Source organism: Hyalella azteca, unplaced genomic scaffold (genome assembly GCF_000764305.2).
Source record: "Hyalella azteca isolate HAZT.00-mixed unplaced genomic scaffold, Hazt_2.0.2 contig9703, whole genome shotgun sequence".
In the NCBI taxonomy this organism is placed as follows: domain Eukaryota; kingdom Metazoa; phylum Arthropoda; class Malacostraca; order Amphipoda; family Hyalellidae; genus Hyalella; species Hyalella azteca.
The window spans coordinates 52,085-79,863 of record NW_025939765.1 but is presented as its reverse complement, the minus strand read 5'-3'; the positions used below and the strand labels follow the sequence as shown (position 1 = coordinate 79,863).

Sequence of the window (27,779 nt, the reverse complement as noted above, 5' to 3'; positions counted from 1 at the left end):
TATATCAGAGAAGGTTAGCAATACCTAGCCTATTCATGACTAATTTATAATTATTAAAATTCTATTATGAAAGGACTTATGTTATGGTAAAAAAATCTGGAACTCAAGGAACTTCAGAGTTCAGTAACTTGCAGACCAGACACTGATTCGTCTTATACACATATTAAAGTAATTAAACCACCATTCAATTGGTTATTGGACTGGTATACCTAGGTAGTAGGTAGTGGCATTATGCCTACACTACAGCCTACTAGAAATAGAAATCCACATCCAACCTAACCTAACCTACTGTTACGGGCTAGCCTACTTGAAAAGTTGAAAGCAAACGCTATGAATAGAGACAATATACCTAAATATAGAGTGAACAATATAAAAGAAGTTCTGAATGATAAAAAAAAATTACACAATGACACCGGACACGTTCATTTTTCCTCATCATTATTTCTATTATCATAGAGCGAGCATCAATTCATCACACAACAGAAACTGACTCAGTGACATGGTCACAACTCACAAGACACTAGGCACCAAAACGATTCGTCGATTGGCACCAACCGGTCAATGGCGTAGTAACAGTAACTCCACTGACCGCTTATCTATCTTATCTGTCCATGTCGTGATTCGTGAACAACTGGCGACATAAGAATTCGATCCCGTTCAAAATTTGTTTGATCAGAATCGACACTTCTCCGAACTCGCCTGCAAACTTTTTCTCTTTTCAACTATTTTTTAAAATATTCATCTATATTTTATTACAGCTTAACTATATACATAGAAGTTTAGTACGCATGTCGCATACAGTACAATAAGACTAAGGCCAGAATCTTTTCGTTCAAAATTAAGAATTCATTTTGTTTCATGTATCTATAGTTTTAGCTGACATATTTTTGTTATCTATAGCCCTCTTCAATGTTTACGTTGGTTCTCGCAGTGTAGCCTCGCAGCCGTGTGAGCAGATCTCAAGCTGATTTTCACAATGACTCAGCGCTTTCTTGAGCTCGATCGTTAGCGTCGAATTGTTGCCTTCTATACTGACTGGCTCAGTGACGAGCTGCGGTGCCTTGTTTTAAGTCATCGATAAAATGGGGAAGAATGTGAGTGAAATAATGGTTAATGTTCTCTTAAGTCTTAACTTACAACTTCAGATTAGATGCCTAGACTAAAGTTGCTAAAAACTATTAAAGTAGGTATTATCCCTGCGGTATTATTGCAGATTAACTACATCCAAAAAAAAAGGGTGTTTTTTTTTTGAATTATATGTTTTTTGGGGTGTAGATTACGAATCTGAAATCCATTTTTGGCGGTCGGCATCGGAAAACCGATTTTTTTCGCGACTTACTAACATGGGGGTTACATAACTTACGTTACCCACTCGCCTTTATTTACTAACATGGGGGTTACGTAACTTACGTAAGTTACGTTACCCACTCACCTTTATATAAAGGGTCGGATTGTTCATCGAAATTTTACAAAAAGCTCTTAGGTTGGGTTAAGTCAGCCAAGTTCCTTTTTTTAGATAGCATTTTGATCTAAAAGGAACCTGGTTCGGAAAAAAATCGGTTTTCCGATGCCGACCGCCAAAAATGGATTTCAGATTCGTAATCTACACCCCAAAAAACATATAATTCAAAAAAAAAAAAAACCACCCTTTTTTTTGGATGTAGTTATTCTGCAATAATACCATCCCTGCTCCCTGGTAATCTGGTATACAAATCTAGTATTTACTACAATTTGAGCTGAACTTAGTCTAAAAAATCCCATGTTTGCCTGTATGCAAATCACCAACAAAATGTTTTAAGTTCACTCATTATCATTATCATTATGCAGGATATTTTGGCAAGAGTAGCTATTGTAGTCCTACAGTCCTACTGACTAGTGACTACTGAACTGCAAAAGTTAAAAATTTTGTAAAATGACATATTAGTTAACTGCAAAAAATTTTTATCAAACAAAAATAGCTACATCTTATTAGAACTGTGAGATTTCTAACCTTCTGAAATTATGTGATATTAGAGCCACAATATTTCAGAAAGAAGCATAGTGGCAAACCAGTGATTTTTTAGAATCAGTTCATTTTTAATTTGCCCATTTACTCATGATTTAAATCAATATCTTATGTATGATGATGCTGGTATCCATGATACTTTGCTGGTGTACTTATAGGACTCAAAATTGAACTTGAAGGAGAGTCTAAAAAACTCTCTGCTTTGCCACTATGGAAAGAAGTAGGACTTTTTCTAACCAGGATTAGAGTTTTCCTACTTTTTCTGAAATCTTGAGGCTCCAACATCACAAATTTTTAATACATTTGGAATCTTGTGGCCTGATCGTGCACTTTTGTTAAAAATTGGATAGGAGTTAATTCATCTGGTGGAAATCTTGCGGTTCCAGACCAGAAATCGCAGGAAAGCTCTAGTCGTCGTAAGTGGCAGCCCTAATGGTAGAAGTTTTCCATGCTTGTTTCCAACTAAGATCCAAAGGTAATGGAGAATATTGTGCAGCAGTGCAGGTATCTGAATTCTAGCATTTGATATAAAATATAATATTCTTGTATGGTAAATTACAAGTATTTTGTGTAAAATCTAATAAATGTGAATATTTCAGAGAGAGAAGTGTAGAAGACTAAATATAACAATCAAAAAATCATTTTTTAATTTTACTGAAAGTTTTATAAAACCCATTCAAATTTTTGGTGTGTTTCCTTGAAGTACCTATATAGAATGATTGCCATGAATAAATCTTCACAAAATCTGATATTGTAGAGTTAAACTACTCTAATAATTGTATTTACTTTCTTTCTAAGAAGTAAAAAATAATAAGAATTTCGAAAGCTTTCCTGTGACTTCCCATATAAGCTAAGAAGCTTCTCAGACAACAAAGGTGGTATATAACTCTATCAAATGATAGTCCAATAATGATAAAACAGAAAGTTACCAATTAAAATGAATGCATTAATATAAAACAAGACTCCCATGAAATGTATAACATCCTGTTACTAAAGATAAGCATTTCAACATTGCACTGATTTAAAAAGGATACAACTAAGGACAACATAGGATGCAACTGAGGACGTGTTTTTGGTTGCAGACCTGTGTAGTTGAACTCTAGCAGATACATTTTGCTTACAATGAAAATGATTGCAACAAGCAATTATATTCATCTTTCATTTAAAAAATGTCTTATAAACAGGACCTGCCTCTGTCTCCACCTCCAGTGGATATCAGTGATGATGAGCTGGTCACCATCTCTGTGAGAGACCTTAACAGACAACTAAAACTGCGCGGTCTCAACCGGGAGGATATTGTGAAGATGAAACAGAGGAGGCGAACTCTGAAAAATCGTGGATATGCTGCCAGGTAATTCACAGGGTTTGTAGAATGGCCACAAATATGTAGTTGCTATGAAATAATATAATTTTTATACGTTCTTGTTATGTGATCATTAAAAAAGGCATTCCCATACTCAAGTTTCCTAATCATAGTGTTGTCATGGCAATCATAGGATAATGATAATTTTTATAGCTTATTTTACTAAGTATTGTATTGTATTTCCGGGCCCTTCATACTGCTTCTTTAGAATTGAAGATGTTTTACCCATGAACATTTGGTTCTTATTGTATTATTGTATGCATCTCTTAATTAGAAGGAATATTAACAATGATGATAGTTGTGGTAGTTGTGGTTTGGTTTGCTGTGTGGTCTACAATTGCAACCTGAGGTGTTTGGGAAGCCAGCAAGGCACTGGTTTGTGTCAAGTGTTGCACAATGAAAGAATCAATGCCAAAAGTCACCTCATGGTGGCCAATTCTAAAATGGTAATAGACTAACTTTCCACTGCTGCATTAGTGCTTGCTGTGATTCTCTTGGAACAAAGACAAATTATGACTAATTAGTACTGAGATGCTCAAAACATAACTGGTCATTCTAACTAATAATTTACTTAATGAGACTTGCACATTTGTTTTAGGATGATGACATTTTTATATCCCTTTCTCATATTATTCCTCTTCATGGAGAGAGTACTTGCATCTTGTTAAAATGAAAGGTTTTTTGACCTTTTCACAGGTAGGATTTAACAAATCAAGTGTCAGAAAGTTTTTATTGCTCATCACTAAATAGGATGTATTATAACTCACTGCAACAAACATTTGTTGTTGTTCACTGCAAATAAGTTCTTCTAATTCACCAACTGATGAGTTTTCCTCATCTCAATAAGCAACTCAGATTGTATTACTGGTCAAGAGGATTCGTTTTCACCAAAAGAATAGGAGTCTTATGACTACCAAACGATTTTCCCTAGTCACTGTCAACTAGCAATATCTTTTTAATCATGAAATACAAGTTTAATTATTATTGTATGTAAATGGGCTGATGTGGCTCACTAAACAAATGATTCTTAGTCCCTTACAAGTAGTGAGCTCTGTCTTTGTTTGCAGTTGCCGTGTTAAGCGCATTGAGCAAGTAGGGGACTTGGAGTCTGAGAAGACAGATGAACAGCGCGAGATGGAGAAGATGGCCTCCGACAACACCAGCATGCGCATTGAGATTGATAAAGTCTATCAGTACTATGAAGCCCTCAAAACTTTTGCCTACCAGAACTCTATCCCTCTGCCAGCCGAGCTTGAAACTCTCTGAAGCATCAGTTAATTCCTGATGCATTTCACTGCTCCAACTCTCCTGTTGTCCTTCATTCTCAATACATTTTTCATGTTAACTTACATGTGGTAAATCGTTAGTTCGTTGTAAAATTATTCACATATTTGGACTGAAATTTTGACACAGTTTATGGTATTTTTTTTCAAGTTTCGAACTCAAAATTGAATCTTCAGTTAATATTCTGCCATCCAAGTGATAACTTTTCACAAATATAAGCGAATTCCTTAATATATGTAGTCATTGCTGATATCATGTTATGATGATCATGCATTCTAAGATTTTCCTTAGCTGTAATAGGATAACATGCTTGGGCCCTTAATCTAGATAAACTTTCAGTTAAACTCTCACTGCTTTTTAAGCTACTGCTCTTTTCGTGACTGAATTTTTTGGTACAAATTAGGATCAATTATTTTATAAGGCCAATTACATGTCCTCATTCAATGATTTTATGGTAATGGTTATCTTGATTCTAAATTATTATATGTCTTCCAACATATTCCTGTGATTGAGTGGAAATGTTCTCACGCGTTCACAGTAAGCATTTTATGTTTCTTTTGAATACTCGTTTTGTTTATGATATGACGGAACCTACCGTAAAGAAAAATAATACTTTATAAAAACACTTGTAAAATTGCAAACTAAGTTTTGAGATAAGGCAAGTGATTTATGTGCGTCACTAATCCCGCAAGAATTACCTCAATAATTGCAATGACAACGTATTTGTATTTTAGTGATAAAACTTCACATTTATTTGATACCGTAACCTACATTGTTACCCGCCAGCTCTGCTGCTAAGTCTATCATTGACAGCCACTCGTTTTGCCCTAGAGCTTATCTATGCATGAAATATTCTGCTCCTATTATAAACGGAGATGAAAACAGTTATGATGCTGGTATAAATTTGCAATGATAATTAGGTCTAAATGTATGAACATGGCCTTAGAAATTATATTCTTAGAATAAAGTTGTAGGCTAGTTGGTCAACTAGTTGACTATCTTTCGTATGTAATTCATGAGTAATTTACGACTTTCAACATTTATGTATTGAATATATTTTGTACTAATTGATTATTAGGGACCTTTAGCGGTAAAATACTCGAGTCCATGACTGACCAGAGCCGTCTTCTCCCAAGCAGGCGTTGCTTCATGTTTTAGGTCGTGATTATTCAACTCAAATGATGGTGCCCAATATCTGTACTTTATTGCAGAATTTTCGCCATGCTGCACATCCTATTCAGAGCCAGTATGTTTTGTGTGTTTAGAACTTATTGAATTTTTAAAAACGCTTTATGCATTGTTCCTGGCGTGACTATCTTTATTACTGTTGGCTGAAAGTTTCTTATTTATGTATATTTGTTTTAATAAAACCGATTTCTGCTAAAGAAGTACCGAAATCGTCAATTCTATTCTTCGTCAAGATTATAACAGAACTAATTTAACCCTCTTTGAGTTATGAAATTTGTTAACATTATGTTAAATTTCCAAGCAATCCTCTCTGCGATTCGTAAGAAAGAAACCTCATTGGTCTTTGCATTTTCTCTAGGCTGGTGCGCTGCATAACTTTATACTCACTGTGGGTTTTTCCTTGCAGGTCACCTTAGTCGAACATCACGCCAATGTTTTGTTGCGGGTATAGGTAGAGGTGCTTACTCTACAGGTACTTACCAATGTTGTCTACTTCTTGCATCGTATGTATGCTATTGCCATTTTATTTCAGCTTTTCTATATGATAATAATGCTCTGTGGGTGTCGTCGGTCAATATATGCATAATTTATTTTTGCTTCTGTGTTATTTAACGCATCGCTCAGCTTTTCTAGAATATTTATTGATTTATTCTTTTGATTTTGTTTCATTATCTTTTTATTAGTTACACTATGGTTTGAATTATGAAGGGCAGCTCTCACTTAGCGCCGTAAATTAGCATCAATATTCGGTAAATTCATGTGGAACTGAGCAGTGCAGTTTCCGAAGGGCGCTGACGGAGTTTGTTTATGAATGACATATTGAGGCTGCCGGTGGCAAGCCACAACGTAGTTCTATGGGAATGGTTTGGAGAGTTTGGATGACAGTGCAAGAGGCGACAGGATACCAGACGTGAATAACTGAGAAAAGCTCCGTCAATCATGCCTCTGCCGTATCGAGCCTTGGAGAGGAGACGAAGATGGTAATGCTGTCGGCGTATGGGCGACGTTAAAAGAAGGAGGCCGCTACAGAATTAACACGTTGGGCAGAAGAGAGAAATCCGGAGGTAGACTAAGCCCCGGTCCCTGAATTTTACGGACTTAACGACAATGTTTTATTGAGTTCTTTTATATATATTGACAAGTACTCAGGATTGTTGAATAACTGAATTGTTTCATTTCATAACGTTGAAAGTGCAGCTTATCAGTTGTTTTCTGTTCAATGGCTTATTAATTTTCATTCTTAATTATAAACAAACTCCACGTCGTTTATTTCTATCTGAACACCAATTCCACAGTCTTCCCTTCATTTGCATCAACTTCCGTCATCTAACGCTTTGTTATGCGAATCCGTACAGTACTATAGTCAGTTATGAATCACTTCATTTAAATATTTGTGAGTATTTTCTGCAGTTGATTTACTGTCCCACTGAAATACTTCTCGCTTCGGATCTACTTGATTGTTCCCTGTTGGTTAAACCCAATTTTATCGTACATTTTCAAACTTACTGTTACCTAGCAACTTACGGACCAGGCAATAAGTCCAGCAGCTATCTCAATCAATCGTCAGTTATGGAAAGATCGGGTTTCAAAGGCCGGATCCCTTGTGAATCAAGTCACTAAAAGTACAAGAATCGGTAACAGGCCTTGGGCCTATTTTTCCAGTGCCGACACTTCTATTTTATGTAAGGTGCATTCAAATAATCTGTTGGGAACCCGTTGCGTTCGCACCAACCTTGCGTACGCTGCACTTGTATTCATGATACGCACTGCCACTTATTATGTCAGCGTTTGCTGGTAATAACATAGATCTTTGAACAACATTCGTTAATTGAGAGTTAAGTGATGCAAAAAAACAGTCAATATGAAATTTGAAGTTAGGATTTCGGTGAAGCTTGTTCTTTTTTTATTGATCATGGAAGTGGAGCGATAAGCGTGCGAGTGTAAGTCCCGTAGAACGATAAACCTTCACCGAGAGGCCATGATGGAAAGCTAACCTGTACGCAGGCCCGATCAAGATTTATTTTAAGAAATTGACTGGATCAAAACTTTGCCAGGACAAGTTAAGAACGTGACCGTTTGCGGGGACGTAATCCGCTTTGCCGTGATGACGCAGCGCGACGCCGCGTTGCATTTCGAGTATCCGCAGAGAATGCACGTCTTGTTAGACGAGGGCGATCACAGGTCCATGCTGACTGTTCAACATGCTCGCTTGTACTTCCCGAGTTACCCTTCTTTGCCTATCCAAGCTGTAGCACAGACCGATGACCTGCTCAACTTCAGTGAAATGCGTGTCTTGGAGATGAGGATGCAGGCTGGCTAGTATAAGATCGTCGATAACGCGTCAAGGACTGTCATTTTGGAGCTGCCAATCGCGCCAAGACTTAATTTCGATCCTCTACAGACACACGTTTTGAAGTTTACTGCTCTGCGAAAAGCGTTGTGGAAGTTTCAGAAAATGGAATGCTTGGGATTGGCAGAACTTCAAAGGTACTACAACCAGTAACTGTGAATTGATACCAGTAAAATGAATGTGGACTAGAGGTTAAGACCGTGTGACGATATATCATAACTGTGTTGTTTGTGTGATGCCACACCGTGAGTCCGTGACTTGCGTTACTTGTGTTACCTCGGCTTCAAGGTCTGCGATTACGGAAAATCAACTCGCGCTGCAACAACGAAGACCTTCGCTTAGAAAAACGTTCTAATTATTTAGCAACGAAAAACCGATAGACTTTTATCAGAAATTAATAATTATGACAAATTAAAAATCCGTGTTTTAAGAAGTTTAGAAATACGTCTTCAGTGACCTAACATCAGAAAATATGCCCGAGTTAACAATAGTGCGTTCGTCTATATCGTTATTTCATATCATCACGCAAACCGTTCAATCTCAAGGAGGATGGACTAGTTGGCGGCTAACTTATCAACGCGTCACTCAAAATAGATTTGGGCCTGCGCTTCCCAACCTAACTTGAGCCTTAGATCGCCCACTGTGCATGCGTAAACGGTCGCCTACATTAGCTATTTCTCTAATTTTCTTTCACACGAATCTCCTTCGACTTTTTTCTGCCGAAAGCAATGGAAATTCTCAAGAAAACTTCGTTTCGGTCAATAATGTGGATAATGATTTCAACAATAGCCTCTACTTTGACCTCAGCAGCACGAAGCCATAGGTGCAGGGTGGCTAGGTTACATGTGGCGCAAATTGTGGGGTTCCAGGAAAGGTTGTACAACGGATCAACAGCTGGACGTATGGGGACGAGAATAATTGCAGAAGGATCTTTCAAAATTTAATTTATTTCGGATAGGATTTGATGTTAAGTGATTTTTAAGATCATTTTTAATTTTAAATAAAGAAATCAAAAAGACAGACTGACTCCTCGACAGCTACAATCCCCCACTCTAGGCTCTCATGGTGATCCAAATCTCTGCTCTGACAGTCTACAGCATTTTCTAACGAACTGCTTATGTTCAGTTTAACTTTATAGAACAATGGAAATAAAATTGAGTTCTTAATGCCCTGTGTGATTACGATTTGGGTAAACAAGGCTGACATTTTCAGAGTAAATTAGTTTAAGGAGACGAATTTGACAAGGTCTGAACCCAGATAATTTGTCGAGCTTCTGAAACTTGGAAGAGGTAAAATAACGGTCACAAAAATTATAAGTGCCGTTGCTCAATCATAGAATTTTTAATTATTTCAGGCAGGAGCCAGATATAATTAACAATATTCAGATTGATAATTATTTCTGGCTTATTAATATCTAGGTTTGTGGATTACGTCAAGGTTGTTTAAAAAACCATCGTACTTGATATATGAACAAGGGAATAAGGGTATGTAAATGAAAACACTATTCTGTTTTTCAAAGCCGAACCTGTTTTAATTGTTCAATAAAATACGTGATTAAAATAATCTAACATAGCATTGTCAAATTAAATTTCACGAAATATTAAAGTTAATCAGAGCTAAGTAAATTTCTGAAAATGCATTATTTATCTGAATTTTAAATATCTTGAATATTATTCATCACCTAGTATGGTGATCAATGCAGAGAAGCCACTTAACCAATCTGAAACGTTGTCTGTATTCGAGGTGTAAGCCAGCTTCAAGATTTGTCGTAATGTTACATTAGTCGGCAACAGGCCATGGGCCTATTTCTTCAGCGCCGACACTTCTAGTGTTCGATGAAAACTCGACCAGCAAATTGCAGAGTAAACAATTGAAAACTAATTCCAACAAATCTTGATGAAAAAAATGCAGAGTAAACAATTGAAAACTAATTCCAACTAATCTGGATGAAAAAAAATGCAGAGTAAACAATTAAAAACTAATTCTAACGAATCTGGATGAAAAGAAATGCAGAGTAAACAATTAAAAACTAATTCCAATGAATCTGGATGAAAAATTGCAGAGTAAACAATTAAAAACTAATTCCAACAAATCTTGATGAAAAAAAAATGCAGAGTAAACAATTGAAAACTAATTCCAACGAATTTGGATGAAAAAAATGCAGAGTAAACAATTAAAAACTAATTCCAACAAATGTGGATGAAAAAAATGTCCCCAGCATGACATGAGGCCCCGATGAGGTGCCGCGTGACACCAACCAATCAGCAGCAGGTGCTGCAGCCTGCCTGGTGGTTGAGGTTCCTCTTCCTGATCTCAGTGAGTTGCTGCCCTCCGTGTAGTGAGCAGGCGCACTGGCAAGTCCCATACGACATCGCTATTTGATTTGTAAGTCAAGGATAATATTCCATTTATGTCATCTTCTAAGAAAATGTATTAATCATCATCAAACTTTGCGCCACTCACTCAAGTTCTGACTGGTAAAAAACATTAAAAATTTGTTACGATTATAAATGAAATAAAAAGTCCTAATCCACGTTACTGACGACTATTCTTATTATTAATTGTTAAATATGGTTGAGTCATTCCTTCTCGTGCATTCCAAGCATTCGTTGAAAATCGAAAACCTCTTGATCTACGAGTCGACAGACCCAAACTTCATATCCATACATTGAGCTAGCGTAGGGTAAAATAGTAATATGTGACTACCTAGCTTATCGTCGACTGATAATTAATCTATTACGCAGGAACTCGGGCGAAGAAGTGGTATTTAATTTACGTGTAATCGTGTCAGCCATCGGACGACAAACATGAGCGTCGCGAGAAGTTTGTTGCTCGTCCAGGAACTTGACAGTCATCTCGTCAAGAGATTCCTTCACCACTTTAGTAGGCGAGTCCCGTTGTGAACTAAAATTTAACTATTATCTTTCTAGCTCAAGTTTCTCATTTCGACGCTAGCTTATTAAAGTTACTAGGTGAGTCCAGTTGTGAACTAAAATTTGCCTATATATTTCTAGCTCAAGTTTCTCATTTCGACGCTAGATTATTAAAGAAATAAGAAAATGTATTTCATTGAGTTTAATTCAGAGTTAAGAAAATGATATTTACGCACCGTGCGTGCGCTTGATTTGCAGGAATACTAGCTACTTATACTGTATATAAAGATCGGGTTATTTCAAAGGCCGGATCCCTTGTGAATCAAGTCACGAAAAATTCAAGAATCGGCAACAGGCCATGGACCTGGGCCTTCAGTGCCGACACTTCTATTCTATAAACTAGGAATATAAATGTTCCCCATGTTACAGCTTCATTTTGTATTTTCCGATGTTCCCAGAAATGCGGCCCCGAGTGGGCGCCTCGTGGGTCCCGAGCGGGGCGCTGGGCTGCAGTCGCTGCACTGCGGGGCCCCAGCGCTGCAGGGCCTCGGCGCGGGGTCGACGCCCCTCAACGCTGAGACCATAACCTCCTTCAGGTCCCCAGCCTCCCACAGGAGAGTGCACGCCGCTCTAGCTACTCCTCAGGAGGAGGAACTCTTTGAACCATCCCACGGTCCGGACCAGGTTAGTTACAAATTATGTTTACATGATATTGTAACCTAGAGCTTCACCACACTGGAGAACATTTTTATCGTTGCTGTTATAACAACATGCAACATGACTAGTTTTAGTATATATTTTCTTGAAGTTTTGCCGCTACCGCGCGAACAGGTAGGACATAATAGTCTGAAAGGAGAGCCGCGATCTTCAATATCAGCAAAAGTTGACAACCCAAGCTCTGATATTAATGTTGAAGGCGCAAGGCCATCCATCTTGCTTCATTTAGTAACTGTTGACTATTGATAACTTTTGAGTGCAGCTAGGGGCCGCGCGGTAACGAGCTTTAGGCGACGGTATCTGGGTATGGGTGCAAGGTTTCGGTCGTGGCTGCTTTTCCCTGCGCCTAAAATAAAGCTATCGATGACTTTAATAATAGCTATGAAAAGATTTTATTCATATTAGTTCGTAGTTTCATGGGATGGTTGGAGGCTTCGGTCACATGTGAACGAGTCACGCATCTGGACGAATTTATTACTTTTAGCAAGACATACGTACGTCATCGTCACGGTATGTTGATATCCTATTGTACTTTAAAGTAAATCTATTTGGTATTCGAATAATGGGATATTCATACTTGCTTGAACTTTTGCACTTAGATTTTCTGCCGTATTCTTTAATTCGGAGAGCAAAAAACATGCTGCTGCGGGCGAAACCTTTGTCATCTCTCTCGTGGAGGCAAAACCGAGCGGCTTCGCAGTTAATTTCACCGTCCAGTGCGTTTTCTTTTTGATCAAATTCCTCTCACTATAATTTCCTAACTTATACAATTTTTTGACGATACAAACTAAAATGCGCAAGCAAGACTAAGGCGCCGGTCGTTATTTTAGTAGGGCGCTAATACCTTCGTCGGTGCTGCGCCGTATCTTAACAAAGTAAGTAAGTTATTTTAGTCAGCCTCTTTGGGAGCGATAATCTTATTTTTGCCTCAGTATGCGTATTATCTCAAGGTTTCGTTTGCCATCTTGGACCAATCAAAACCGTTATCTTCGTACGCTATTATGTTACCATATGTTACATTTTGTTGGTCAATGATTTAGGCAGAAATCTCGAGGACACATCTGTGATAACACGGCTCCATATCATCAAGTGGCTTGAAGATAAAATTCTTTAGCTATACAAGTAAACAAATTGAGCTGATAAGGACATTCAATTTTGGATATTGAAATTTTATTCTCCATGTTTTGCAAGCCAACTGATAGACGTCAGGTGATCAGCAAAACATATTACAAGAGTTTCGTTTTTTCATGGTACGAGTTCTTTATCAGTGCGGTAATCTGGTGTGCTGTATATATAGTACGTTGCTTATCATTATTGCCTAGTGCATATCAATGTGTATGATATAATAATAAGTTGGTATATTAACATCGTATTTTATCAAAAATAAATTCATGAATTATCTTAACTCTAATATTGTCACTGAACCTCTATTATTCAAGCTCTTTTTTCTGGATTCCAATTGCAATGAAAATAATAATGAATGAACTGGATGTCTCAAAGTTTTCTATTGTCATTGCACGTGTTATATTGACACGGAACGCGAGTGTATGCCACTGAATGGGCTGATGTCAGGTGCTGCCTGCGAGGTCACACAAATGTTGGCTTCCTGACTGTGCCGTGACCATCACAATGGACGAAGAAGGCCCAGGGGCACGGGCGCCCATGTCTGTCCATAGCGTCCTGCACACCGCAGCCCTCACCCACCCCCAACAGCCTGCCCTCGCCGTCCACAGAGATAATGCTTGGAAGTGAGCACGTTGACAACGCTACTATCTCAACACTAAACTTCGTCCAACTTGTTCTATGATATCAAATTTATCATGCGTATATCCCAACCCTCGCACCCAGCTCTGTTTCGAAATCGTCTTGGCTCAAACAAACCTCCTGTTATCTGTTTTCTAACTTGGCCACGAGTTCCTAAATACTATTAAATTATTTTTGGTCTACAGAAGTAGATGACTCAAGCTGTTTAAATCTCTGGACCTTTGTTTCGTAGAGGTTTTCAACTCTGATACATCGGAAACGTGCCGGTATATACAGTCTGTGGTCAGGATCGAAACTTCTCAATGACTGCAAGCGAACGGGTGGCAAGTGACAATACAAATGAGAGTTGACTCCGCTTACCAGGTACTGGAACTACGCGGAGTACTACGCAGCCAGCGCGACCGCTGCCAAGGCGTTGATCAGGCTGGGACTGGAACGCTTCCACAGCGTGTGCATCATGGGTGCCAATAGCCCCGAGTGGGTGATTGCCAACAACGGTAAGTGGCTAAGACATCCTGGCTGCCAACAGCTCCGAGTGGGTGATTGCCAACAACGGTAAGTGACTAAAACATCCTTGATGTCAAAAGTCCCGAGTGGTTCATTTCCAACAACGGTAAGTAGCCGCAACATGTTGGGTTCCAACAGCCCCTAGTGGGTGATTGCCAACAACGGTAAGTGACCAAAACATCCTGGGTGCCAACAGCCCCGAGTGGTTCAGTGCCAACAACGGTAAGTGACTAAAACTTCCTGGGTGCCAACAGCCCCGAGTGGTTCATTGCCAACAACGGTATGTATAGTCACTGGGTGCAACAGCCCCGAATGGTTCATTGCCAACAACAGTAAGTAGCTATAACATCCAGGGTGCCAATAGCCCTAAGTGGTTCAATGCCAAGAACGTTAAGTAGCCAAAAGCCGTTACTGTGGAGTGGAACTGAAGAACAAATGATCGAGTACAAGTATAGTTCTCTAACAGTTCTATCTACAGTGCCGTGAGTGTATTAGGGTGATTTGTATTGAACCTATTACCTACGTACAATTTTTTGGTGGTGTTCAGGGGCCATCATGGCGGGGGGGCTGTCAACGGGGCTGTACAACAACAACTCGGCGGAGGCGAGCTGTGGCATCGCCAACGACTGCCGTGCGCAGGTGCTGGTCTTGGACAACCACCACACCGTCAGCAGCATCATGACCGTCCGACACAAGCTGCCGCATGTCAAGGTGAGCACATGCTTCGCCCATGTTTTTCCGGCTAACTTATCTGCTTAATTAATTGCTGCCTTGTTAGATCAACTTGAAAAAACTCGTGAAACATACCATTGTCTCCTTACCTGGCATCAAAACTAGGATACTTGCAATCAAAAATGTACACCTATCAATGCCCATTCATTGTGTTTACTTGCTGACACTCTTGACTATTACAGGCGATCGTGCAGTGGCTTGGGCAGCCCAGGGAGCGCGGCGTGATGTAGGTTAGGTTAGTTTACTTGCTGACACTCTTGACTATTGCAGGCGATCGTGCAGTGGCTTGGGCAGCCCAGGGAGCGCGGCGTGATGTCTTGGGCGGAGTTCATGCACCTCGGCGCCTCGACGCCCGACGACGAACTGCAACAACGACTCAGCCTGCAGGCGGTCAACCAGTGCTGCACTCTGATCTACACTTCAGGTCGCGCCCTCTGTATGATCTCAGCCTTCATTTATTTTATTTTATCACCGTAAGAGCGGCTAGAACCTGCTCAAGCCGAAGACAAGAAACTAGAGATCAATGGGAGAAGCGGGTGCTTCCTCATTAAGGAAATTAGGGCGAGGAATATAAAAATTACGGTAGAAACCGATATATATCTGTAAGAAGTACAAATAAATTATATGTTTATTCCACCACAATTAAAGCATTCCAAGTAGCGCTTCGATCTAGACGAGTTAAGTTCATATAACAGAGAAGAGTAAGCCTGGAGCACGTTACCAGGTGAACCATGAACAGGAGAGATATCAATGGAAAATTTTTTTTCTAACATAGTTAGGTAGATAATAATATTGTGGTGACAGCGTTGTTTATGCCGTGTTGGCCCATTGCCGATTTTTAACCACCCTATCGCTTTGATGATTTCAACCAGAATTTTTCAAATATCGTGCGTTGAGAACCCTCAACTCACTGCTTCAATAATGGTGATCTGTCCCTAGCTCATGATAGCGAAGTCAATTCCCCTTAAACATTCGTACATAAGAAAGTAAAAAGGACAAACGATGTGGACACTGATTACAAATATTTCACTAAACAATTTACTGTACTCAACAGGCACGACCGGTCCTCCTAAAGGCGTGATGTGTTCCCAGGACAACATCACTTGGAGCGCTCGCGCCTTCGCTGACTTCTTCAGACTCAAGCACGGTGAGTGCGAGGCAGGACTAAACTATGTAGCCTTTCATCATAATATCTACGACACTATTGGTCTATCAGCCTCAGGCACGGTGGGTGCGAGGCAGGACTAAACTATGTAGCCTTTCATCATAATATCTACGACACTATTGGTCTATCAGCCTCAGGCACGGTGGGTGCGAGGCAGGACTAAACTATGTAGACTTTCATTATAATATCTACGATACTATTGGTCTATTAAGTAATAATTTTCAGTTTCATTGATGAACTTTGGTTGTCCACAGACGACTCGATCGTATCCTACCTACCGCTGAACCACATCGCGGCGCAGATGGTGGACTTGTACGTGGCCATGCCAGCTGCCGGCACCGTCTACTTTGCCAAGCCGGACGCGCTCAAAGGCTCACTCTTCGACACCCTCAAAGAGGTGGAAGTACAATTAGTGAATTAGAAACACTAGTTAAGCGTAACGATTATATTTTTGTTTGCAGACTAACGGAGCCTTGCGCCTCCTCTCCACATCTCCCACCTTTGATTCGAGTTAACGATTTAAATTTTATTGTTCGCTGATATAAATAAATTTTTAATTAAAGATTTGTAGGATTTAAAACTGAAATTGACTAAGCTGTCAATGTGCACACCATCTTGAAGTCATGAATTTCCTTATAATTGAAAAAGAAAAATAACATATTTACTAGTAGAAATAGTGGAAACAATTATAATAGTAGAACCGTTGAATTGAATTGATGAGGAGTTATAGTCAATTTTTTAACTGCAGACAATTTTCCTATCAAAATTTTGAGTTGGATGCGACCCTTAATTAGGAACCGCCTAGGACTCGGACCGCATGTAAATTAGCTTCCCTATGTCCGCTTCGGCTCAGGATTCGAAGAGCCAGCCTATGGGCAGCTTGCTAGCTCACTATATGACTCGGCTCGGCCAACTCTTCTCATACTCTGAGGCGACTATAAAGTCAGAAAGGAGATTCTGACCAGAAACTAATTTCGATCGGATGGCCAAGTAGACAAAGAATGACTCTGCGCCGAGTGTAGCAACTATTCGGCCGAACCCTAGACTGTCCCCCACTTTTGTTATGGTTGTAGCCCTTGACGTTGAGACCATCAATAACTTCTATCGAATAATTTTTTAATTCGTGGGAAGTATCGTATATGTTTGTGTTCTGTATCAGATATCATCGTATGCTCTACCGTTACATAGCATTTCTCTGTTGACTGAACTTCAATTCTTTGATTTTTTAAACTGATGAATGAGCTGGTCTACGAAAAGCTTTCGATGAAAATATGGTGAATTTATTTAGCGTTTTCTCGCCTTTAAAATCATTGGTTAACTTATGATTAAGGCAGGATTATGATATAAGCACTGAAATAAAACCTTAACACAAGGAGCTCGCTGATTGGCCATTGCAGAATCTTTCAACCTTTAGTTACCTATAATAGGCTATAGTTGCTCCAGGCACGACCCACGGAGTTCTTGGCGGTGCCTCGCCTGCTGGAGAAGATACACGAGCAGCTCACGATGACGTCAGCCAAGTCTTCTCCTGCTAAGAGAGCCGTGGTCTCGTGGGCTAAGAAGCAGGGAACCAACCACCACCAGGCGCTGTTGCAAGGAAGGTTTGTTGCCGGCTAACTGTTGTGGATTGAGCGTCTCCAGTCCCGGCCAAAGGGTATCTAAAGTTCCGTCTTATTGATCCTATCCCTGTGTTGGTCGGACTCATACGGCATCAGCGGACAATTTTGCTTCGAGTGCATCAAGCGATTGATGATTTATCTTTTTTAAGCGGTCGGTGGCGAAAAAGTCTTGTAAATACCAAAAACCTTGCTGTCTAGATGATATCTCGCATGCACCTACCAGTTCCTTAGGTAACTCGGATTGTGATCGAAATTATCTCGCGACGGTCATAAGTTTTAATAATTTTGAACTAAAAGCAATCTTTAGGCAATAAACAACGAATAATATTTGCTCTATTTTCCATCATCGTCATTTTACTACGGCCAGCATTACTAAATTCTCTCTAATAAGTGTCATTATTTTCTATTAATTTAATCCATAACAGGAGACTGACACCCTTTGAGCTGCTAAGCTACAGCCTCGCCAAAATGCTGGTCTTCAATAAAGTCAGAAGCGCTCTGGGTCTCAGCAAAGGTCGAGTTCTTTGTAATGGTTAGTGCCTCATTATTTGCTTCAATGTTAGGAATCTTCAACATGGATACATGGAAAACTTTACGTCAGTTAGTAACGATTAGCACCATTTTTCCATGGGCTCAATAATTATCATCAATTCCTCAAAATTTAACCCTTCCCCCGCGCCCATCATCAATTAATCACGATTTAGCCTTATCCCATCGTGTGCTCTATATCTATCAAGACAGAGTTGCTTATCTTATCATTTAGCTTCAATAATAGAATAGAATAGAAGTGTCGGCACTGAAGAAATAGGCCCATGGCCTGTTGCCAATTCTTGTACTTTTCGTGACTTGATTCACAAGGGATCTGGCCTTTGGAACCCGACCTTTCCATAACTGACGATTGATTGAGATAGCTGCTGGACTTATTGCCTGGTCCGTAATTTGCTAGACAGTTTAAGACTGAACATATGCTCCTGCATAGCTTCGTCTAGTCTGTTCTTGAAGGCGTTCATACTCGGAGCGTCAACGATGCTATCAGGGAGGCTGTTCCACATGTCGGTGACTCGAAGCGAGAAGAAATGTTGTGGCATGTATGTGTTACAACGCAGTTTTTTTAGTTTATAGCCGTGGCCCCTGGTGTTGGTTTTTGTTTCAAATTCTAGTAATCCTTTTGGGACCTTGTATAAGCCATAAGTATACTTTTATGGTTCAATTAGGTCCCCACGCAGACGTCGATAACTGAGGCTTGGAAGCTTCATAACCTTCAATCTTTCCTCATAGGACTTGCCTTTCAAGCCAGGAATCATCATTGTTGCTCGTCCTTGAACATTCTCTATTAAATTTTTGTCTTTTTCAAATTTCGGTGACCACACGACGTTTCCAAACTCTTGGTTCTATAATAAATTCTCGTCTATGCATTCATTTTCAGTCGTTTTTTACAGCAATGGTTTACCACTCATAGCGAAGCCGGCAGAGTAACTTTTAAAGTTATAAAGTTAATTGACTGTGAGTGTGTATTTCGAGAACTAATTTATTTCAGGATCCGCGCCTCTGAGCACTGCGTTGTCTGAGTTTTTCTCCTCGCTGGACATGACCTTCTCTAACACGTGGGGACTGTCTGAGTCGTGCGGTGTTGGGACGATAAACAACCTTCAGTACCGCAGCGGCAGCGTTGGCAAGGTAACGTTATTTTCACTCACTAACACTCTTAACTTTCATGATTATGTAAACAAAACAACGTTCGTGCCGTAATTGGCGATGTGATGAGAACTTCTCTTGTCACATGAAAGTGAACATAAAATTTCTTTTCTTGGATCAAAGCATTATGCCTCTGTCTCTCTATTTGAAAAGTAATATTAAGCTCTCGTTATCTACAAATTATTGTTCAAGCAACATTTTACCTGACTCAGAAATAAGCCGTTTTAGAAGCTTCGTAAAAATGAATACCGACATCGCACGAACGGCCGAGGAGAGAATGGTGCTGACATTTAGAGATAACAGGCCTATCCAGGCCTATTCTTCAATGCCGAAGATACTATACTATACTAAACATATAATTTAATGTCGTTCGTTGCAGGCCGCTCCTGGTGTAAAAATTTCTATTCAAAAGTCTGACGTGAGCAGCCGCCAGGGAGAAGGAGAAATTTGCGTGAAGGGACGCAACGTTTTCATGGGATACTTCAACAACAAAGAGAAAACCGACGAAACCGTGAGTGCTTCGTAGGGGTTCGGAGAAACCAGCTTATCGTGAGTCTGGGTATTCAGGTTACCGTGAGTCAGGGTATTCAGGTTACCGTGAGTCAGGGTATCCAGGTGTGTAGGTATTGCTAATTACCCCCTATCTACAAAGGAGGTGCAAGAGACAAACCCCAAAATTACAGGCCGGTTACATTAATGATTAACATCAAACGTAATCAAAGTATTTGAGAAGGTTGTTGCCAGAAAAATAATTGGTGCAGTACATGGAAGGCGCTGACCTTTTCAACAGAAGGCAACACGGTTTTAGACGAAATCGTTCCTGTTTGTCTCAGTTACTGGAGCATCACCATCAAATCGTGGCCATGATGGAGGAGGGGGCCGGGATGGACGTGGTGTATTTGGACTTCGCGAAAGCGTTTGACAAAGTTGACCATGGAGTGCTCTTCAGGAAATTAAGACTGCTGGGAGTCGGAGGTGAATTGCTGGCATGGATCCACAGCTTCCTAACAGAAAGACTACAAGCTGTAGTTGTTAGAGGCTCGAGATCGAGCGTGGCTAAGGTGAAGAGTGGAGCACCACAGGGAACGGTACTCGGCCCAATCCTCTTCCTCATCCACATCGCCGACATATGTAGATGTGGCAGTGAACCACGCCACTGCATCGACATTCGCTGACGACACCAGGATATTAAATGACCATCACGGACTGGACGGACAGTGAGAGGTTGCAAGAAGACCTCTCTGCAATATATGACTGGGCCCTAGTGAACAACATGCAGTTCAACGGGACCAAGTTTGAGTTCATCACTGCAGGAGGTGAAAATATTGCGCCGCTGCCCATTGAAGCTGCCGTCAAGAAGCTAATTCCTGCTGTGGCTAACGCCGTAGTTGTGGGCGACGGCAAGAAGTGAGTCGACGCCTAGGAAGGGGAGGAATAGGAAGATGTGAGGTTTCTAATGTCTGGTAAGATGTCGGCTGCATGCTATAAAGTAGTTATTATTGTATTTTACGTCGAGTAATTGTGGTCCTGAAGCACTGTTGCATGTTGTTATGAACATTTCGTGAGAATTTGCTGCTGGCGTTATTCGTCTTTATTCCGTGTAGTAGCAGCTTCGTCTTTACACTCAGGTATCTCTCGATGCTGCTGACCTTCTGCTGTTCCGTTGATCCGGACACAATGGTCCCGCATGACAGTCTGTCCGCTCCCGCGCTCGACTGGCTGCGTGGCTTGGGCAGTTCCGTAACAACCGTCACGCAGCTCAGGGATGAGGTGCAGCAGCAGCCCAACGGCATCATCGCTGCCGCCATTCAGGCAGCCATCGACGTGTAAGTTAATCCTGTCAAGTTCTTCTCACGCTGCTCGGCGGCTTCATGCTGAACAGTGCAACGTAACTCGGTTCCACCTTAATTTATGATGAGTTTAGGACTTTGTAGTCCAAGGTCAAGCTGATACTCCGCCTTCGTCGTCCTCCGTCTTCGAGTCGTCGGTTGGCAGGTCACCCCGCCCTCGGGTCCCGGATGTAACGTTGGACATGTTCCGTCTATTTGCCCTCCTTTGAACCATCTGACGCAAGATGCTGTTGCTTGTCACTTGCTGAGGGTAGTTTCCCTTAACTGGACAATCCGGGATCTTCTTCAGAAACTTATCCAGTTGTCGCTTGAAAGTAGCAAGGGTAAACTCCTTTCCTCTCAGCACCTCTGGTAAGGTGTTAAACAGCCTTGGTCCTACCACGGACAGTGATCCCTCACAAAGAGTCTGTACTCTGGCTGCGGAACGGTTATTGAATGGGGGGAAACCTGCACAGTCTCCCCCTCCTTTCGTTGTAATACGTCACAATTTTGGAGGTCTCACTTCGACGTTGGGAGCCAGTCCGGTTATTCTCGAACCCGAACCTCTGGTGGTTCGGGTTTAAGGATTTTATTTGTCGTTTTATATTTTTTGTTCTAATAACGCGTACAGTTCTTATCCTTTTGAAATTGGAAATCTATAGGTTTTTATGTTCCATTGTCGTTTATCGTTACTTAGGTTTTAATCTCTTTCGTTTATCTTATATTTTACCTTCTCATTGTACGTGTATTCTATACAATTTTTTTACACTGATGCTGCAGCTGGTCTCCAAATTGTTTTTAAATAAGGTATGGTGAATTTAATTGGCGTTTTCTTTGCATTTAAATTCTTTGTGAACATGCGATATCAGCGGACTAAATTAATTATCCATTTCTACTATAGTAACTAAACTAATTTATGCTTGCAGGTACAACTCAGAGCACGCAATCTCCCGCATCCACCAACTGAAGCGCTGGTCGGTGCTGCCGCACGACTTCTCCCTTGCCACCGGCGAGCTCAACAACACACTGAAGCTCAAGCGCAGCTACGTCACTGAAAAGTACAGTGACCTCATCGAAGAGATCTACTCCAGATAACGCACCTCGAACACACTAATGACCTCATAGAAAAGATCTAATCCAGATAACCTACCTCGGACACACTAATGACCTCATCAAGGACGTCTACTCCAGATAACCTACCTCGGACACACTAATGACCTCATCGAGGACGTCTACTCCAGATAACCTACCTCCTACACACTAATGACCTCATAGAAGAGATCTACTCCAGATAACGCACCTCGGACACACTTATGACCTCATCGAAGAGAGCTACTCCAGATAACGCACCTCGAACACACTAATGACCTCATCGAAGAAATCTACTCCAGATAACGCACCTCGGACACACTAATACCTCATAGAAGAGATCTACTCCAGATAACCCACCTCGGACACACTAATGACTTCATCGAGGACGTCTGCTCCAGATAACGCACCTCGGACACACTAATGACCTCATCGAAGAAATCTACTCCAGATAACGCACCTCGGACACACTAATGACCTCATCGAAGAGATCTACTCCAGATAACGCGCCTCGAACACACTAATGACCTCATAGAAAAGATCTACTCCAGATAACGCTCCGCAGACGCAACGAGAGTTCTGAACAACGCGTGACAGTTAGCTGCAGCTGTAGCTCAGCATTCGAGTGAAATAGTTTCCCTGACGTAAATATACTTTGTTAATGAATGTGCCGGTAGAAAACAAAAAAATGTGGCAGTTGCTAAATGCTGTCGAATATTATTGCCGTCGAGTTATGCAGGTATCATCGAAACGTTGATAGAACTCGTCGCAAATTAGTTAGTTCTATGAACGTAAACTCTCTTGCCGTCGAGGCATTGAAATTAATAGAAGGAATTTGATTTAGAAACTTCCTCCCTCAGGAGGCATCGGAAAGCTTCTCAGCAGACCCATTGGATGTGCTCTTCCGAGGCTCGGTCTGGAGCTCCCCAGTATAGAGCTCTGTGTATCTGACGCCCTGTTTAGTGCCTGACACTTCAAATTCTCGTTTTCCCTCTCGACCGACGTGTCGTGACTGAGACCTCCTGTTAGATTGCCTTCGTCTCTGTTCACCTGCCAAGGATACTGTTTGTTATTTTAAGATGCCTATATCCTTCAGGATGATGACAATGACTTGACTCCTCGCTGGAGTTTAGTTCAGTTCTTCGTGCGCGAGCAAGCAGTGTTGATGCGTTACTGAACCCATTCACTCGTACTAAGGGAATGTATCGTGGGAAAGAATGAGACCAGTTGCGTCAGTTGTAATTTTCTTCTTTAACTTGGAGAACCTAATACCAAGCCCGGGTTTATTTTATGCGATCTCGTTACTTTGTTCAATTTCTTTCAATGACTAACCTGTCGTGGGCAACAGGTTTACTGTGTAATCCTATTATTTTGTTCAAATCCTGTAAATGACTAACCTGCCGTGAGTAGCAGATTTACTAGGTAATCTTATTTTTTTACTATTACTGTCGATGACTAACCTGCCGTGAGCAGCAGATTTACTAGGTAATCTTATTTTTTTACTATTACTGTCAGTGACTAATCTGTTGTGAGCAGCAGGTTTACTCCGTAATTTTATGTTGTTCAATAACTGTCAGTGACTAACCTGCCGTGAGCAGCAGGTTTACTCTGGTATCCAGGTTACCGTGAGTGAAGGTATCCAGGTTACTGTGAGTGAAGGTATCCAGGTTACCGTGAGTGAAGGTATCCAGGTTACTGTGAGTGAAGGTATCCAGGTTACTGTGAGTGAGGGAATCCAGGTTACAAATGAGGTAGCACATTTGGTGAGCTGTGATTGTAGCTGCAAGACCATCAAAATGCCACTAATTACTGACACTTAGTGAATGGTAAGACCCGTCAGGCGCTTCTACGAGTCCCATTTTTGGCCCTCATTTGGTTAAACATTGAAACTAATACTTAGAGAGACGGAGATGCCACATGTTCTATAAAATATTTATCATGCCCTTCACCGTCTACTATACAACCAACAGAAGAATTGAGGTGTTATTGAGCCTCTCATATCGTCAAAGGAAATCAGAGTAATACTAGACCATTTTGAAAGAGCATCTAAGCTTCACAATTATTATCAGCAGGGGAAATATGTTACTAATTCAGACGTTGAATTGAGAGAAGCTTCTTGATGTGCCAGCAGGACTCTCCTTTGTTCAGATTCAGGACGATGGTTGGATGCGTACGGGCGACCTTGGTCACATGGACGAGGACGGCTTCCTGTACGTGAGCGGGAGGGCGAAGGAGATTATCATCACTGCAGGAGGTGAAAATATTGCGCCGCTGCCCATTGAAGCTGCCGTCAAGAAGCTAATTCCTGCTGTGGCTAACGCCGTAGTTGTGGGCGACGGCAAGAAGTGAGTCGACGCCTAGGCAGGGGAGGAATAAGAAGATGTGAGGTTTCTAATGTATGGTAAGATGCTGGCAGCATGCTATAAAGTAGTTATTATTGTAATTTACGTCGAGTAATTGTGGTCCGGAAGCACTGTTGCGATTGTTATGAACATTTCTTGAAAATTTGCTGCTGGCGTTGTTCGTCTTTATTCCGTGTAGTAGCAGCTTCGTCTTTACACTCAGGTATCTCTCGATGCTGCTGACCTTCTGCTGTTCCGTTGATCCGGACACAATGGTCCCGCACAACAGTCTGTCCGCTCCCGCGCTCGACTGGCTGCGTGGCTTGGGCAGTTCCGTAACANATAACCCACCTCGGACACACTAATGACCTCATCGAGGACGTCTACTCCAGATAACCCAGTTCGGACACACTAATGACCTCATCGAGGACGTCTACTCCAGATAACCCACCTCGGACACACTAATGACCTCACCGAGGACGTCTACTCCAGATAACCAACATCGGACACACTAATGACCTCATCGAGGACGTCTACTCCAGATAACCCAGTTCGGACACACTAATGACCTCACCGAGGACGTCTACTCCAGATAACCAACATCGGACACACTAATGACCTCATCGAAGACGTCTACTCCAGATAACCCACCTCGGACACACTAATGACCTCATCGAGGACGTCTACTACAGACGTCCACACAAAGGAGCACCAATACAGACCAAACATCACACTAAACAACACCCCGATCCCGCACATCCACGAAACAAAAATATTAGGGGTCACTCACAACACCTCCATGACATTCGGCCCTCACATCACCAACATAGTGAACGCAAACATCAGACTCAACTCACTTCGGGCCCTAGGCGGTGCCAAATACGGCAAAAACAAAGAAACACTAGCACCAACATACAAACAGTTCATCAGAACAGTGCTGGCCTATGCCAGCCCCGCCTGGGCGCCCGCACTATCCAGCACAAACATACAGAAACTCCAAACACTACAAAACAAAGCACTCAGGATAGTCACAGGCTGCGCACTAAGCACCCCCATCGAACAAATTCATGCAGAAACAAAAATACTTCGCATAAAAGCACACCTCGACATGAGAGGAACACAATTCATAGCCACAGCCATAAACTAAACCACCCACCTACACACAGACAAATAGCGCAAACACCACACAGATACTACACCAACATACTAAATACAGTACCGGGAGTACCCCCACCCCAAGGCAACACCAGCACAAAAAAACACTTGCACACAATTATGACACTTAGAACGCTGGAGCTGGCCGGTAAAAACTAAGTCCTTGGACACCCACCACCTGACATAAGCAGCACAGAAACACAGCTCTCTAGACTGGAGAGAGTATGCCTAGCCAGGCTGCGCTGCGGCCACCACCCCTCACTACAAACATATGCAAACAGAATAGGCCAAGCAGACACAGACACCTGCCCATCCTGCCAGGGAGCTCCCCACACAATCACCACATTCTCCTGGAATGTCCGCTCTGGCAGGACCTCAGACAACACCACCACACAACCTCGACCCTACAGCTCTGGAGCGACCCCCTGTCGGTGGTGTCGTACTTGCGCGAGGGGGGTCTCTTATGAAAATGGACCGGGGAACCATAACCACAACTCCAGACAACACTCGGCATACACCAGATTTTGTTAGAGACTTCTTTTTCCGAGGCGGCAGCTTCAGAAACAACTTGTGAAGACACAGGCAGTACAACAATCACGGATGCAGTTGTGATTTGTTCTTTTGCTAACGTAGGTTATTCAAAAATTGGATAAAGTTGCCATTAGGTGGATGGCATTTGCCTGGCGTGTAGCTGTTACTGAAAGAGCATTTGCATAATTGTGTTGAAGTAGGCATGTATATTACTTTTTAATCGTTAACTATCTGTCTGACAGAGAGTATGAGATTAACTCGGCAAACTTGTTACTTGTTAGTTCATTACCTTCATGTCAATGACTATCTGCCGTAAGGTCCTGGTTAACTTTATGATTGATACTCAATTTAATTAATGTAAGAATCTAACCTTCCGAGAAGGACAGGTGTATTTTCGTGGTATTTTTCCTTTTATATTGCTGATTTCAACGACTGGCCTGACTTGATGACAGGTTTATATACTGAAATAGTTAAGTTAATTCTGTTAATTTTAATTTTAATGATTCAACGGCCGTGAATGCCAGGTTTTGTCTGTGATGTTATCATTAGACCTAATTAAACACAAGCCTGACTCGGTGTAAGGTGGCGTATGAATAGCCGAATTTATTCACATCCTTTCTATATTATTGCAGTAAATTCAAATAAAATAATTAATATCGCGCAGAGCATTTTGCCTATAAAAATTACATTAAGTTCTATAAATCATTCACACTCAAGTATGCGTATTTTCACCAATCAACTACTTTGTACCGAACTTGTTCAATATCGAAAATTATCGTAATGTAATGTAGTCCTGTTCATTTTCAAGTAGGGCTTTAATATTCCCCATTTTAAATTATTCAATTATATTTCAGCTCACCGTAAAAGCATAGCCATGCGATGGACAAGGCGATTAGATAGGTAGAAGGGTGGAACGCCTGTGAGTATTATCTGTCATCAGCCGAGTGTCAATTTGGCTCTGAATTCGGACCCAGCTGCCTACATAGTTGACAAGGTGAGACTGTGATGTCGAGCTGACGAACTTGGAGGCCCTAGTATCTAAATTGTTAAGAGTTCGTAACTCAGTACACCAAATCATCCAGCAGTCGAGGTTCTGGGTAAACCAACCTCACTAACTAACGTGATTTAAATTTTTTGTCTCATAAATTTAAAAATTAATGCCCTGCCTGTTATTTAATTCATTCTTGTACGATTTTATTCGATAACCTTCTCAATCCTAACAAACAATTTAGTGTAAAATATGGACATATGATGATCTGATCCATATTTTTATTTATTCATTTGTCCTGTACTGGGAATTCTCTGAATAGTCGCCTTTTGAAATGGAAGTGAACAGTAGTCCGCTCTCCCATCAAGTTTTCTCGCGATTTTGGACTGCCTCGAGAGTTAACTTACCTCTACCCGTGCATGAATGCATAATAGTAGTCCTATCCATCCAATTTTAGTTATTCATACGAACCAAATTACAAATTACTAAGACGACTTGCAAGTTGCACTAATCATCTTAAACGGCTTATTCTTATAAACTCGGCAATGTCACAAACTTTTAATTCACAGTCCGTTGGTCATCT

General features: G+C 41.1%; 2 protein-coding genes across 2 annotated transcripts; both read left to right on the top strand.

The window, feature by feature from the left end:
* Window positions 1-903: 903 nt before the first annotated feature.
* LOC108675765 (transcription factor MafG) lies at window positions 904-5,081 on the top strand. Its single transcript, XM_018163793.2, has 3 exons — window positions 904-1,094; window positions 3,190-3,356; window positions 4,436-5,081. Exons 1-3 carry the CDS (start codon window positions 1,083-1,085, stop codon window positions 4,632-4,634), a joined length of 378 nt encoding a protein of 125 aa, XP_018019282.1. The 5' UTR covers window positions 904-1,082; the 3' UTR covers window positions 4,635-5,081.
* Window positions 5,082-11,483: 6,402 nt separating this feature from the next.
* LOC108675755 (long-chain-fatty-acid--CoA ligase ACSBG2-like) lies at window positions 11,484-25,168 on the top strand. Its single transcript, XM_047882107.1, has 15 exons — window positions 11,484-11,747; window positions 13,353-13,528; window positions 13,908-14,041; window positions 14,599-14,762; window positions 14,966-15,004; window positions 15,054-15,207; window positions 15,838-15,930; window positions 16,203-16,345; window positions 17,392-17,549; window positions 17,993-18,099; window positions 19,105-19,244; window positions 19,642-19,773; window positions 24,329-24,525; window positions 24,746-24,857; window positions 25,115-25,168. Exons 1-15 carry the CDS (start codon window positions 11,484-11,486, stop codon window positions 25,166-25,168), a joined length of 2,067 nt encoding a protein of 688 aa, XP_047738063.1.
* The last annotated feature ends 2,611 nt before the right edge of the window (window positions 25,169-27,779 follow it).

What these genes read in the sequence shown, in the direction of transcription:
- LOC108675765 (XM_018163793.2), top strand. An exon ending in AATCGTGGATATGCTGCCAG is followed by an intron (nt 3,357 to 4,435) that starts GTAATTCACAGG and finishes CTTTGTTTGCAG; the next exon opens with TTGCCGTGTTAAGCGCATTG.
- LOC108675755 (XM_047882107.1), top strand. Translation starts at nt 11,484, where the DNA reads ATGTTACAGCTTCATTTTGTATTTTCCGATGTTCCCAGAAATGCGGCC. An exon ending in AGGTCGAGTTCTTTGTAATG is followed by an intron (nt 18,100 to 19,104) that starts GTTAGTGCCTCA and finishes AATTTATTTCAG; the next exon opens with GATCCGCGCCTCTGAGCACT. An exon ending in GTTGTGGGCGACGGCAAGAA is followed by an intron (nt 24,526 to 24,745) that starts GTGAGTCGACGC and finishes CTTTACACTCAG; the next exon opens with GTATCTCTCGATGCTGCTGA.